Source organism: Leptidea sinapis, chromosome 41, assembly GCF_905404315.1.
Source record: "Leptidea sinapis chromosome 41, ilLepSina1.1, whole genome shotgun sequence".
Classification (NCBI taxonomy): Eukaryota; Metazoa; Arthropoda; class Insecta; order Lepidoptera; family Pieridae; genus Leptidea; species Leptidea sinapis.
In genome coordinates, this window is record NC_066305.1 from 6,230,922 (window position 1) to 6,246,168 (window position 15,247).

At 33.1% G+C, this 15,247-nt stretch overlaps 3 protein-coding genes across 8 annotated transcripts in view; 1 reads left to right on the forward strand and 2 right to left on the reverse strand.

Moving 5' to 3' along the window:
- Nucleotides 1-10,028, reverse strand: part of LOC126976581 (MICAL-like protein 1) — a 31,059-nt gene extending 21,031 nt beyond the window's left edge. For all 3 annotated transcript variants that reach the window (XM_050824976.1, XM_050824975.1, XM_050824974.1), the window contains exons 1-7: nucleotides 9,592-10,028; nucleotides 9,325-9,509; nucleotides 8,954-9,018; nucleotides 8,469-8,820; nucleotides 7,463-8,148; nucleotides 4,346-4,485; nucleotides 2,949-3,026 (exon numbers count right to left, since the gene is read on the reverse strand). In XM_050824976.1, coding sequence (XP_050680933.1) covers nucleotides 2,949-3,026; nucleotides 4,346-4,485; nucleotides 7,463-8,148; nucleotides 8,469-8,820; nucleotides 8,954-9,018; nucleotides 9,325-9,509; nucleotides 9,592-9,743 — 1,658 coding nt within the window. In that variant the 5' untranslated portion in view covers nucleotides 9,744-10,028. The remainder of the gene's footprint in view (nucleotides 1-2,948; nucleotides 3,027-4,345; nucleotides 4,486-7,462; nucleotides 8,149-8,468; nucleotides 8,821-8,953; nucleotides 9,019-9,324; nucleotides 9,510-9,591) is intronic.
- Nucleotides 1-15,247, forward strand: part of LOC126976639 (uncharacterized) — a 103,587-nt gene that overhangs the window by 9,548 nt on the left and 78,792 nt on the right. The gene's annotated exons all lie outside the window — the stretch shown is intronic.
- The window catches only part of LOC126976632 (uncharacterized), a 35,089-nt gene continuing 32,566 nt past the window's right edge, over nucleotides 12,725-15,247 (reverse strand). For all 4 annotated transcript variants that reach the window (XM_050825116.1, XM_050825114.1, XM_050825113.1 and 1 more), the window contains 3 exons: nucleotides 14,810-14,914; nucleotides 13,715-13,828; nucleotides 12,725-12,883 (listed from right to left, as the gene is read on the reverse strand). In XM_050825116.1, the coding sequence (XP_050681073.1) occupies nucleotides 12,742-12,883; nucleotides 13,715-13,828; nucleotides 14,810-14,914 (361 nt within the window). In that variant the 3' untranslated portion in view covers nucleotides 12,725-12,741. The remainder of the gene's footprint in view (nucleotides 12,884-13,714; nucleotides 13,829-14,809; nucleotides 14,915-15,247) is intronic.

Consider the following 15,247-nt stretch of genomic DNA (forward strand, 5'->3'; position numbering starts at 1 on the left):
ACCCATTATCAAATCAAATCAAATCAAAACAATTTATTGAAAGTAGGTATAGACAATACACTTTTCCACGTCATAAATACAATAGAATAATTTAATACATTATCGTAAAAATATAAATGTAACAATAATAACAATATAAATGTCATCGATGGTATTGTACATATAATACCTGTTACCTATCATCTATTTATTTTGTTTTGTCACTAAATTACAATTATTGCTCCAAATAATTCTGTCATTTAAATATTCTTCTATCTTATAATATGCATTTTGTGATAGTATGCGTTTAATAACAAACTTAAACTGATTTTCAATAAGACTTATAATATTTTCAGGTAATTTATTATAACATTTAATACATAGGCCCATAAAAGAATTATTAACTTTAGACAATCTGTACTTTGGACATGCTAGTTTATATTTATTTCTCGTATCAAAACAATGTTTATCACAATTTCTATCAAAGTTTTTAATATTTCTTCGAGCATACTTAATATTTTCATATATATATTGTCCAGGCACCGTCATTATATTTATTTTTTTGAAAAGTTCTCTCAATGTATCACGGCTACGTAGATTATAAATACTTCTAATTGCCCTTTTTTGCAGTAAAAATATAGACTGTATATCAGCAGCGGAACTAAGTCTTTTCCCCAAATGTGAAATTTGAGGACTCCATTGCAATCTGGCATCTAATCTAATGCCCAGGAAAATTGTTTCATTTAAAAAATCCAGATTGGTGAACAAGTTTGAGGACACTATTTACTTTGTCAAAGTCTGGATTTATTTTACCAACCTCAAATAAAAGAGAAGTATCGTCTGCAAATAGAACAATATTGCACATATCCCGTACATAGAGCGGTAAATCATTTATATAAACTAAAAACAAAAAAGGACCTAAAATAGATCCCTGTGGTACTCCCATTTTAATAAAGGAACCTTGCGAATTAGCATCTTGGATCTGTACCTTTTGAGTTCGGTTTTTAAGGTAGGACTTTAACAGATCATGTGCTCTATTTTTAATTCCGTAGTGTTCCAGTTTACAAAGCAAAGTATCATGAGATACACAGTCGAATGCCTTAGACAAGACACAAAATATTACAATAATATTTTTAGATCTCTCCCAAGCCTGAAAAACATGTTGAAGAAGTACAGAGACGGCATCGATAGTGCTGCGACCCTTAGTGAATCCAAATTGTTCGTTTACCAATATGTTATTTAAATGGAAGTGGGAGAGCAATTGGTTAAGCATAATTTTTTCAAAAACTTTGCTCAGTACTGGAAGCACAGAAATAGGTCTATAATTACTAGGGTCTGTTTTATTCCCATTTTTCAATAATGGAACAACTTTGCTCACCTTCATTAAGTCTGGAAATTTTCCTGTGTCCACGCAGATGTGGACCAAGTGTGGCTAAGTAAGGTGCTATTGTGTCAATTATATTATGACATAAATTGACAGACATTCCCCATATGTCTTCAGTATTTTTCTTACTAATTAATTTTAAACTTTTAACAATGACTTTGGAATCTATGTGCCGAAAATTAAATAAATTATCACATGAAGGTGTTGATTTTTTTAAGTAAAATATTGGAAAGTAAAGCTGACGAGTTCAAGCTTTCGGTAGTTTTTAAGAGAATATTAGCGAAATAGCTTTGAAATTCCTTTGCTATTTCTTTAGTACAACTAATTTGTTTACTATCCTTTATTATGGTAAAGTCAGATACATGCGTTTTTATTTTGCCCGTTTCGGCATTAATAATATTCCAAATAGTTTTTATTTTATTATCTGATTTTTTGGCCAAGTGCTTTGGCCTTTTTACACACAGTTTTGAAAATTTTAGAATAGGTTTTTAAATATTCTTTCACACTATCATTACATGTCAAAGACCTTATGTCATACCAGGTCAAATAAACGGTCCCTGCTTATGCGTATACCTTTAGTAGCATTATAATCATTAAATTTTTGTTTCAAATTTATTTTTGTCTCTTTCCTTTTAAAAATTTCAGCGTATACTGGCTGCACTATATTAAAAAAGTGATTATAATAGTTATTCGTATTACTGTAATCATAATTTTGCTCATGTAACAATTTATTTAATATTGAGTTAAGCTTTACTATCTGGTTCTTAGTTATTGGTCTACTTTTGACGATAATACTCTGAATAAACTGAGAAAAGGGTAGAGATACACTAAGCCCGCTATGATCAGACTGTAATTTTTTTTATAATTTTACAATCAAAGCAATTAAAATTAGTAAACACATTGTCAATGCAAGTCGCAGTTGTTGAAGTTGTTCTCGTCGGCTCATGAAATAAATGTGTAAGGTCAAAAGATTACATAAGTTGAGAAAGTCGTTTGAGCTTTTACAAATATCCAAGATATTAATATTAAAGTCTCCACAAACCATTAAATTTTTGTTATTTTTTGAAAGTCTAGTTAGTATATCTTCCATTACCAATAAAAATTTACAAAGATTATACTTGCAACTAACTACTTAAGGTGTTTTTTTTAATCCAAATTTAAATAAAAAAACAAATAAATATAAACGTTGGTAATTGTATTTCGCATTACGAATTCGATCTGTTATAGGTAGATGATGGCATTAAACACCAGGTAGGCCATCTGTTCGTTTCATTACTTATTCCCATAAAAATATTAACATTACATATGCATTGTACACATAACTCAGAAAATTGTAAAGTGGTAAATAAACATGTTAACATTAACATAAATTACTTTGGCAGAAAAATTTAAGTAAACCTATATCTTTCCATTAAAAATATTGTTTGAATTTTTTTTATTATTTACCATAAATTAATTATTATTAAAGAGAGGCCCAGTATAGTAGTAGCAAATACATAGTTACTTTTGTAAAAAAAATATAAATGTTATATAACCCTGTTGTTGAAGATTTGATTACATTAGGTATAATTTTGTATATATTTACCTCCTGTCACTTTCATCATCTGTGGATTCTTCTTCGCCATCAGACCAGAATGGATTATAGGCGGTAATGTGTCGCTTCCTAAAACAAAATTTATAAGATTACTAGCTGAACCAGCAAACGTTGTATTGCCAATTAAGGTAATAAAATAAATTCAATAATTAAAATTTTGAGGTATAAAAAATAAACGACTACCGATTCTCAGACCTACCAAATATATTTACCAGTGGGAGGCTCCTTTGCACAGGATGCCGGCTGGATTATGGGTACCAAAACGGCGCCTATTTCTGCCGTGAAGCAGTAATGTGTACGCATTGTTGTGTTTCAGTCTGAAGGGCGCCATAGCTAGTGAAATTACTAGGCAAATAAATGAGACTTAATATCTTATGTCTCCAGCTGACGAGCGCAACTGCAGTGTCGCTCAGAATTTTTGAGTTTTCAAGAGCAGCACTAATTACAAAGAATGTCCTGTCTAGTCCCTTAATATCAAAAAAAAAAAAAATATAATATTTATATTGTGCTTTGACAAAATCTGTCTCAGCCATCCTAGGTAGTCCTAGATTCACTACAAATATAAAATCACTAGAAATCACAACAATACTACAGTCCAATAAAACAGCATGAATATCGACACTGATAAATCCTATGTTGTGTCATTTGACCTCACATTTCCTTTCGACCAATGGTAACGCATTTTGTAAGTTTGAATTTCCCTCTCTTATTTTTCACTATTTATACAATATTTAATGGGTTGAAATAATAACTAGATAAAAAATCTTACATTACCATATGACGATAGTGAAGATTCGAAAAAAAAAATTGGGGCAAATTTAAATTTCATGCGTATTCCCACGGACGAGTAAAATAAGAAGGACTCCGTGTCACCTTACATAACAGTGAGGCACCAAACAAGCCGGTAAACGTGTAAATACACAGCCCCACGCATACACTTACACTTATACAAGCCGATCGGCCGCCATTATGAGATTTGCCATCGTCTGTGACAGATCAGTTTGCGTCGCAATAAAATATTTTAAAAATGCCGTCGTGCGTTGTGAAAAAGTATAAAAACAATACTATAAAAGTATTTGTTGATATATGATTATTTAAGGGAGAAAAAATTGTGTAACTGGTATACCGCGTAACCGCACACACACTAGCAGAAAGGTGCTTCATTTGCTAATATCACGGCGCGGAGTCCTTCTTTTTTACTAGTCCGTGGCGTATTGTCTTACAAATAATCTCTTAGCATATTTACAAGCTCTTTAACTATTTTACACAGTGCTAATAGTGTTTATAAATATAAAAAAAAACAAGTATCAGATGTAAAATTGAAATCATTCAAGTCTCATTAAAGCGGACTATCATCTTTTTAGTTATGAGTTAAAACATTTACTCACACTGGTGTAGCTGTTGGTATATTGTTGCTGTAATTTACTGGTGGAGGTGGTATTGGTGGAACCTCATCTATCTCCTCATCATCACTACTTCCAAATGGATTAGTGCTAATAGTCTTCTTTGGTGTACCATTATTAGTTATCTATAAAATATGTTATATTAATAGACACAATTTCAATATAGTTTAAAATTATAATTTTAGTTTTAAGGATTTACTTGGGTTATATATTTGAGGTTTCCATGTCTCAAAGAGGTGTCCACTATTTTTGGCACTATGTGATGGAGATGTTAACTGAAACATTGAAGCTTCTTTCTCTTTTTTACATAATTTTACTCAGAGGAAAATTATTATTATAGGGAATAAAGTGTAACAATAATATAAGGCAAGTCTGTGTGGGCAAGTCGGTTGAAGAAGACCTCGTACAATATTTGTACCATTTAAATTACATTTTCAAGCAACCAGAACTGGCGAGCATGTATAAAAATAGTAATGTATGTAGAGGAAGTGCGTGATAGATAGTAAGATAGGTCAAACGCACAAGAGGCTCACGGGATAAGGAAAGGTGAGGCAACCACCCATGGATATCCGCAACAACAGGTGTCAAGATCAAGATGCATTGTGGACCTTAAAGGTGGGAGTATGCTCTTTGCTTGAAGGTCCCTAAGTCGTATAGGTTCAGCAAAACAGCAGCCGGTAATTGATTCCACAAAGTGGCTGTGCTAGGCAAGAAATTTCTGGGAAAACGCACGGTTATGAAATGCTCTGGCATGCTCTGACGTCTGCTTCAACGAAACGCGGGTGGTATTTTGCATTTTGACGATTACGTCAAAATTTAAAATACATTACCGAAAATTAGTTAGTTAGGTGGTGGAATCTGGCCGCTGGAATCAACCCGAACAGCTCCTCTGAGCATTCCCCGTGACAAATGTGGTAGAACTTGTAGTGAGAATCCGCATCTCTACGCAATATTAAAGAGTCACGCTGATCGGAGACGACTTGATCGTCGATGATTCAAGCCACTCTTCGTTGCGGTCAAATGGAAGAAGCTGGTACTGGGGAGCACCTGCTCAGAGGTGAGAACAGTTAGTGCTCCATGTGAGGCCGAATTTTCGCCTTATATAGTTGCAGGCAGTGGCTTATAGTGAAGTACTATCTCGCCTTATTGAGAACACCAAGCTTTTTAGAGACCAGTTTGGCCTTCCCCTCCAAGTGACCACGGAACTGAATGTCACTCGAGATATCAACACCAAGTATTTATTTATTATATAAACCTGTAAACTTACAGTTTTACCCAAAGCGTTTACAAGCTAGTCCCAAAAATACAATTAATATTATAAAATTAGATTTTAAATTAAAGATAAAATAAATAATGATAAAATAATACAAAAAATGTCAAGTTATATAAAATCAAATAATGGCCATAGCGCCAAATAATCAAATAAAATTAGTCCAAAGTTTTAAGTCAATAGTTAAATTAAATAAAAAAGTTATTAATATATAATTCAAGTACTATCTAACATAATATGCAGGTCATTTACAATCGTTTGAAAATTGTCCGTAAATAAATCAATGTCACACTGAGTGAGCAAGTGGCCGATCAGACGTAATGCTCGAATAGTAGGAGCGTTCTCCGCATGTCGGGTGCGACCGTGCGCGTGACGGGCCGCTCCAGTAGACGCGGAGCCATCGCCCCCGCCGTATCACGGGAGATACGATTTGGTACCAATAAACCAACTTGAGCAAGGATGTGCGGACACTCTAATTTATTTCGTATTATGGAGAGATAATGCACCACTAACAGCATCTTTCTCCTGAACGAAAGCCTCTCAAGCTCTACCATCCCATACACTAATAAGGAAGGGTATAAATAAGGGTAATATCCGAAGGTCCTCTTATAGAGCCAGCGGGCAAATTTACGCTGCGTTTTCTTAATCATGAGGGTGTATTTATCCTCATAGGGATCCCAGATAGTAGCGCAATACTCAAGTTTGCTCCGCACGTAAGCATTATATAATACCTTCCCTACCTTGATATCGCTAAATTGAGAAGCATTCCTCTTAATGCATCCTAGTACTCTATTCACTGTTTTACAGGTCGTTATAATATGCAGATGAAAATTTAATTTATTATCTAATGTCAGTCCTAGATCGCAAATGTCATAAACTCTTTCCATAGGGGCGTCAAATAAATTATAAGCTACGGTGATCAGCAGTCGTTTCCTTGAAAATGTTAAAACCTTACACTTATCAGTGTTGAAAGAGAGGCGATTAGCCTGGCTCCACAGAGATACGGCATCGATATCAGCTTGTAGAGCTTGGGTATCACTGTTATCTGCAATACTCTGAAATAGTTTCAGGTCGTCAGCAAACAATAAGCACCTGGAGGTTTGGACCGTTTCCGGAAGGTCATTTATCATTATTAAAAATAACGTTGGTCCAAGGGTACTTCCCTGACTTACGCCAGACCTCGTGTAAAAATATTCAGATTCGTATCCATTCACCTTTACAAATTGCTGCCTATTGCTAAGATATGATGCAAATAATCTGAGTAGGTTGTCAGTAAACCCCATCACAGCTAGTTTACGTAGTAGGATGTCATCACTCGTTGACCGAGCTTTCCGAAACCCATGCTGAGCATTGCTAAGTTCCCTACCAACCTGGCTGATAATTTTATTGTTAAGAATAATTTCAAAAATTTTTGCGAATACAGATAACACTGCTATCGGTCTATATGACACAATATCTTCTGTTGGTTTGCTCTTTGGAACCGGCGTCACTCTAGATATCTTCCAGCAATCTGGATATTTTGATTGTTTTAAGGATAGATTGTAGAGGTACAAGAGCGGGTGACCGAAAAAAGACATTCAATTCTGATACAGCCTATGGCAGTTCGAGGAGAGATCTCGAATCTAGGGGATTCAACAACAAATGGAGACTTTTTATATTAAACACACAAACTTGTGTCTTCTTGGGATTGATTTGGAATAAATTTTGTCGGCCCCATTCTGAGAGAGTTCTGTTGTACCTACCCTGACGGGAAAAAGGAGTATGTAAAGAGTAACATTAGATTGTACATCATATTGAGTAAGTGGATACAATAAGCAAATTTCAATACAAACCTCCTCCTCTTCCTCATCATCAGAAAAAGGATTTAAGTGAACTGGGTAGTCATTGGCTTTTTCAGCAGACATATTTTCTTCCAGCACAATTTTACTTTTTTGTTCATTACTAATTTTTTTACGTCTAGGTGGCACATTTATTTTTTGTTCATGATTGTTGCTCGTTAAATCATGACTATTAATTCTTGCTGGAATTTCTTCAATTTCTTTTGAAGTAATTATATTGCTTTGTTCTATATTCTTATCATGTTTCTCATTTATATCTTCAATAGTATTATTTTTCACACAACCATTGCCATCATTGTGCCCTACTTTTTCTTCACTTATGTCATTTACACAATTTATTTTAGTATTGTCATCTATGTCATTCACTTCTCCAGAAAGTTGGGTTTGCAAAAAACTTAATTTTTCTGTGTTACTTTTATATACTTTTTCTGGTGAATTTGGTAGACTTGTATCATTATACATAATTGGTGTTTTATCCTCATTAAAAAAATTTGAATTTTTCTCCTCTACCTCTACAGTAATATTTTCTGGCTGGGCAGAAGCAGAGCTGCCTGTATCAACCTCATTTTCTTTATTCTTACAATCACTTATATTTGAATTACATTTTATACTAATATTACTTATTTTACTTTCAATACTGCTATCTTTTTCTATATTTTTCTCAAACATACTTATTTTTTCTGTAATATAGATATAATAGTTAATAGTGTTTCATAAATTTTATTCTATTTATAAGAAGATATTGCTTTATAATGTCAGATATTTATGTTCTCTTTATGTAAATGTGTAACTTAATATTTCTTGTTATCACTGATGCAAGTATATGTTTCTTAATACAATATAGTGTAACATGCAATAATCAGTGAAATAGTGTGTCAATAATGAAATGTGATTATCTAAGTAATCTATTGTAAATATAGAATTACACATTGTTTGTCAGTCAAACACATAAAACATACATGCAGCTCTATAAAAGAAAGGAAAATTTATGAATTCTCACCCATAATTGACTGTGGCCTTGGTTTGTCTTTAACATTTACAATTATATCTTCTTTTTTAGCGGCTCGGCTTGGACTATGTGAGTCACTACTGAATGCCAACATTCCAATTTGATCATTATTGTTTAAATATTTGGGTATAGCACTTTTGTCTGTTTTACAAGAATCACAAGAAAACTGAATGTCATTGATGATGTGATAATTTTTAGGATTCAAATGTCCAGCACAATTTGAACATCGAAAACACTGTCTGTGATATAGTTTTTGTGACACTATAAGCCTTTGTGCTAAGTAAACTGGTAGTCCACACACAGCACATTTGTCCAGAGCCACTTTTCCAAATTTGATTGGTGTCTAGAAGAGTGAATAAAACAGAATAGAGAAAGGTATAAAGTTACATTAACAACACAACAGAAGCTATGTAAGCAGGCAACATACAGTGAATACTAATGCAAACCCTTATTTTATAATTTGTCATAATACTAACTGTTACATGAGGTAATGATGAAGATGACGATGACTTCGACTCAATATCGGATGCCTTTGTGTTTACTGCAAAAGTTAATAAAGTATAAGAAAAGTAATTAAATTTCAGGATAATAAAGACCTGCCAAATTTTCTATTGCATCAATATTAATAATAAATATTTCTTACAATCTATGTATGTCTTATTCAACCATTAAGCATCTGAACCAAAATTCACTAAATCATGTTGAAGTATAACATTGGTAATAAAATATACTTATTTTGACAATAAATCTTTACTGTTTGCAAATAAGACATTTATACTAAATCTAAAAAATATGACACATCATTATTTTTTCCTATTGATTTGTAGTTATTATATTGTTTACATACCTGTATGTCCCAATCTTTGGTAAAACTGAGATAAATATGTGAGTACAGATAGCCTGTCTGGTACTTCACTTTCAACCATGTCTTCTGGATCAAGTAAGGCAGGAATGCCCAAATGTTTTTCCGCAATACTATACGCAAGCTGGTTATTCTCAAAAATATTCTCTGGGTTCAACTGTGACATATCTCTGAAGAATATAAAATAGTATAATTACAATTAATGCAATACATTATATCGTATTTATTCTGAAGAATTAACTCGATACGTACATTAAATCCGGCCTAAAATGATGAACAAGAGCACAGAAGGCCATTCCATTTCTCCAAGATGTTGTCATGTTATCTATCTGCACATTTGGGCAATTCCTTACCAATCGTTTGCACCATAGTTCCAAGGCTTTAGTTCCTTTAACTTCAGACATTTTGATGACACAATTTATGAACAAGCTCAAGTAATATTTATATAGAAAATAGAATTAATACTGTGCATAACAAAAATATTAAACAACATAGTAAATGATATCTACTTAATTTTATCGATTACTGTCATACAGCCGTATGAATTAATTAACATGTTGCCATTTGTTTAATTTAGTTTTTATTAATATTCTACGGGGTTAATTTTTATAAAAGCACTTGGAAGTTAGAAATTAGTTTATTGCTAGAGAATTATTATGATGTGGATCAGGATTCAGGTTAGTTGTATGTTGACAGTTGACACTAAAGTTTGACACTTGATTATTACAACTTGACAGTTGTTTACACATGTAAAGGGTCAATTTACTTTTTTTTGGAATTTTACGACCTGGTAATGGTCTGATGATTAAGAACTTTAAGTATATTATTAATTATCTTTTTTCTATGCAGCTCTTCTGTTTTCACTATATACATCAGTCATTTTACTTTATACTATACTAGTAACTCATCACTGCTTCGTATGGAGAGTATAACATCAAAAGAATTAGACTCATTAAAGTAGTTTTGAAATCATTTATTTACTACCCCTCAGCTTACTACGTAAACTATTGTAAAATATATAAATGAAGATCCTTCTATTCATCATTTTCGTTATGTACGGTACCATTAAACTACAATAAACCTTAATCAATCAACCAAAAACGTATCTCTCAATAGACAATGTAAAAGTCTTAAATTTTTATATAACTCAACAACAAATATAAACGAATACTAATACTATATTTTGATATAATTAAATTATAAGAAAGTTTACATCAACAAAATACAAACTTGAAACAATAATTCAGTGAGTTCTGGCTCCCGATTTCACGTCACTGGCGACAGCTTCTATTTATATTTTTGGGCAATAGATTTAATTTAGCGACAAATCTTATGATATTTAAATTGTATGTGGCAAAGGGCTATCACGATGTGTATATGATATCCTTATGGTAACTTTACCTAACGTCTTTGATGTAATAAGGCTTTAATACAGAATCCCTTTAATAGCTTTCAAAAATTAGCACATTTTACTATGTGACATTACATAATATTATTATTTAATTATTTAACTTTTCTGTGGACCATAAAGTGCATGTCCAAAAGAAACAATCCCACTCCCAATCCCAATTTTGAATACCGTTTGTATATTTTCTTCAAAGATTACTTATCTGTCTATTATTATGCCTAGATTTAAATGAATTTTCTTTTTTAATTATAATTTCGCCATTGTAGATACATATTATAAGATATTGAGTTGTGATTCCCAAAAATAATTACGCTACTTTTAGACGGCTTGATTGTTCGATGCACAATTAATTATAATGTTGAAAGAGTTCGTATAAATAATGGTTTATGTTGTCAATGGTAATCTGCAAATTACAATTGCTGCTGTAGCTATAACCTACAACCAATAACATCAATTAATACAAATGTCTAATATCTAACTTGTAACGTAATACCTTCGTAGCATTATAGATCGTAGAAATATAAAACGTGCATATTAACTGTAATAGCGTAAGACGAAAGATTCGTTCTTAAAAGAACACATTATTTTATATACCGTAATATTAGCTCTTATAAGAACCATTTCATAATGCTGTACATCAAGTCATCACCAGTAGTCATCACATCGAAGTACAAGCATCGTCACGTTCTCTCGAAGACCGCAGATATACTCACGTGACCAATCATAAGCTCCGCGTTACACAACCTCACAGCAAGGCCGAGCGGACTCTACTAAAGCGCGTCGCGGCGTCGATCACTATTCATTAAATTTTAATCAATGAGCGATAGAGTGGGTGCTCATTGACATCGGCTGATCGAGCATCGACGCGAGTTTACACAAGCGCTCGCTGGCCGGCTTACCGCGATAGCATTCGTTTTAGAGCGTGATAGAACACATAATATTATTCTCAATTCTTATTGAATGAAACGTTTAACTATTGGTCAAAACGTAAGCTTTAGCATTGGTGTGTAATTTCTAAACTTGTAAATATTTTTTAAGTAACAATTGTAATTGGTTAACTAGTTGTTTTATTTAATCTCCAAGCGCTCAGTCTCTAAACTGCTATACAAAATAAGGTGATCAGCAAATTGTTAAACATTAACCTCACAATTAAACTTCGTTAGGTAGTATAGTATTATTGTAAGTACAGTAGAGGTGACAGAATTGTACCCTACATTGTACTTCTTGAAGCAGTTTAGAACACACTTTCAACCAATTAGGTACAATTTCTCAAATATAATTCAATCAGGGTACAGGGGAAAACAAGGATGTGACAAGAAGATACGGCCCGTGGGCCGCATCCGGCCTCTGGGCTGTATCAACAAGGCCCGCGATCGCAATGTATGGATATCGCAGGACTTACGAATGAACATCTCCAATCAATTCTTCAAGTAACTACAACAAATATGATACCTGACATCAACGAGCTTGTCAAAAACAAGAGAAGTCAGGTATCTGTATCCTCGAGCTCAATATAATTACCTACTCTCTTTTATAACTTCGATATGATTTTTAATAACCGTATATTATATTCTACACAATTTAATAAATAAAATGATATAATAATTCAGTTCATTTTCTTATTTTCAATAAAAATCTGGCCCACCTACAAGTTATAAATTTATTATACCTATGGCCTTCTGCATAATTGGGTGTGACACCTCTGCCCTAGTGTAACGGAACTAGGTATACAAATTAATTTGATAGACATTTTGGAATTGATACGGAAATAATAAATAGAAGAAATATGAATGTAGTAATAATATATTTAAAAAAATAGACAATATTTACAATTTCATTGATTTTCTAACAGCAATTTGATCGTTTTTCTATTTTGTTTCATATGGGTAAAATGTAAGTAGGTACCTACTTACTGTACTGTAATATTATCTGCTGTATTTACTTTATACATCATTGTTGACTAAAAAAGGGCATAAGAAAGTATCTAGTTATTACTAATAGAGTATGGGTCGGCAAATTCCATTGGCGTCCGGTTTGTATCCTGTGGGACACTGTGTGGGTACAGTTATTATATTTCTATCGATTGTTTTCTCTCGAGTGAAATCTTTAATATCGGCTTGGCGTACTTTACGAACCCTGAAATATAATAAGTAAATATATAATTAATTACTTAATCATTGTAATGCTTATCGTCTGATACCTATGCAAATTTAAATGCATTTTAATCTGCTTTTTGACTAAAGTCGAATTCAATTCTTATCATAAGATTATCTAGATGATAATCTTCATAATGCTTTTTTGCAATGCACAACATATTATCGATGTGCGTCAATATTATACTACAAGTATAGAAAATATATTTAGATACGAAACAATTTCTAAAACCCTACTGCATCACCTGACCCTTATTTTGCTTATAAGATTTTTGGTCTTATAGATTGTTTCGATAGCTTTCTGATACATACACTCAAATCATTATAAATATAATAAATATATATAATATATATAAATACTTCTTTGGCGAAAAAAAAAAACAAAACTGCATGGAAAATATTTTTCCTCGCGCTATCTTACGTTTGCAGAAAGAACAATATTGTAATAAAGAAAGTATTAAATACAACCAATGACAATATTATTATACAGCATAATTCAGTTTAATTCACTCTGATAATTTTTCTCTAACGCGCCAAAAAAGAAGTAGTTACGTAAGCTTCAAAATTTTTAATTTTGATTGACTATAATAAAATACGATCATCGCGGCCTATAGTCTCTCTTAACACTATAGGAATTACAGGAGCGTTGCCGAACTTATAAAGCTTCAAATGAACCAATTCGAAATCTGAAAACACAATATACTTTAACTACGGGCGGGGATCGGGCGGGGTTGAGAGTCAAAGTCTCCATCACGCTTATTTCGGATATGACACCTAACAATTTATTTGTAAATTTAACAGTAATTATACTTACATGGCGGCATGGACTGCATTGAACCATATATTGCGGCAGGCGCCATTTACCAAAGTTTGACCAGGAGGACAGTTAGTAGGCACTGTTATTACATTGCTTGGACTCATAGCTGGTCTGAAAGAAAAGTGTTATTAACGCATCTTTATTTGCAACAGAATAATACTTAGGTATATGATTACAGTACCTTACATGAAGTAAAAACTATTACTACGTGAAAGTGTACCAAGATATACTGACTGCATAAATGCTGTGTTTGATAGCTAGGCTGATCCGGCTGATTGGCCGAAATAACTGCCGCATAGATAGCTGCTGGTAATTTGTACGATCTGCACTCCTCTTGACCCCACGGGCTAAGTGTTTCGAGGATCGAACGACACAAAGATGTAAGACTCATTGAGAATGATATCGACATATTTGTGACGATTGTATCATAATCGATAACCGAAGACAGCACGCTGAACTTTTCATTAAACACATTCATAAAAATTATTTCTTATATGTTATAATCTTAGATCACTTATACGTCTAGATAGACTGTGGCAGCTGTGAAAACGTTGACAAAAATTGAGGTTGACAGTTAACCTCTATTTTGAGCAATGCATGCACACGAACACAAAACGCGAGTGTAAGATGTAGCTTGTCACGCGCAGCGTATAGCAAAAGAGAATACCACCTCTGACTGAGATACAGTAAGATGGACAAGAGAGGCGACGCTATTGATAATGTGACCGAAGTTTATGGACAGAGCTAACGAACTAGCTGATCTACAAAGAGTTTTTATTCAATTCAAAAATGATGTAGTATAGAGTACACCAAGAAAGATTATTCAGGGTTCCTAATCAGATCGTGGCATATCACAAAGGTTGAATGCTGCAGTATATAGCTGTTTCAATAACTTAATAATTAATAGTTAAGAACTTAAAATAGTATGGTAACGGTAACCCGAAGTAGACACATAATAATAAAAATCGCTACCAACGGGAAAATCTAATTTTAAATAATAATAGGTAGGTAAGTATTATATTTAAACACTTTCACGATAAAATATTTTATTATTAATTAATTATAATTTATTAAGAATACTATTCTACTTACGTGACTGCTTTTCTCCAAATATCGCGACATACACCGTTTACTAGTTCTTGTCCTTCAGGACAATTCGTAGGAACAGTGACGATGTTCTTAGAATTTACGTCGGATCTAAAACATTAAAAATTTAGATCGCCAAGTGTTATTAATAAAGTGCGAGCCTTACTCATTTTTTATGAAAATAAGGGACGAGATGAGCAAGACGTTCAGCTGATGGTATTATGGATTACAATGCAGTGCCGCTCAGGATTCTTGAACAACGCATTAATTCTGAGCGGCACTATAATTGCGCTCGTCATCTTGGGATATAATATGCTAAGTCTCATTTGCCCAGTAATTTCACTAGCTACGGCGCCATTCGGACCGAAACACAATAATGTTTACATATAACTGCTTGACGGCAGAAATAGGCGTCGTTGTGGTACCCATAACGTAACCGGCGTC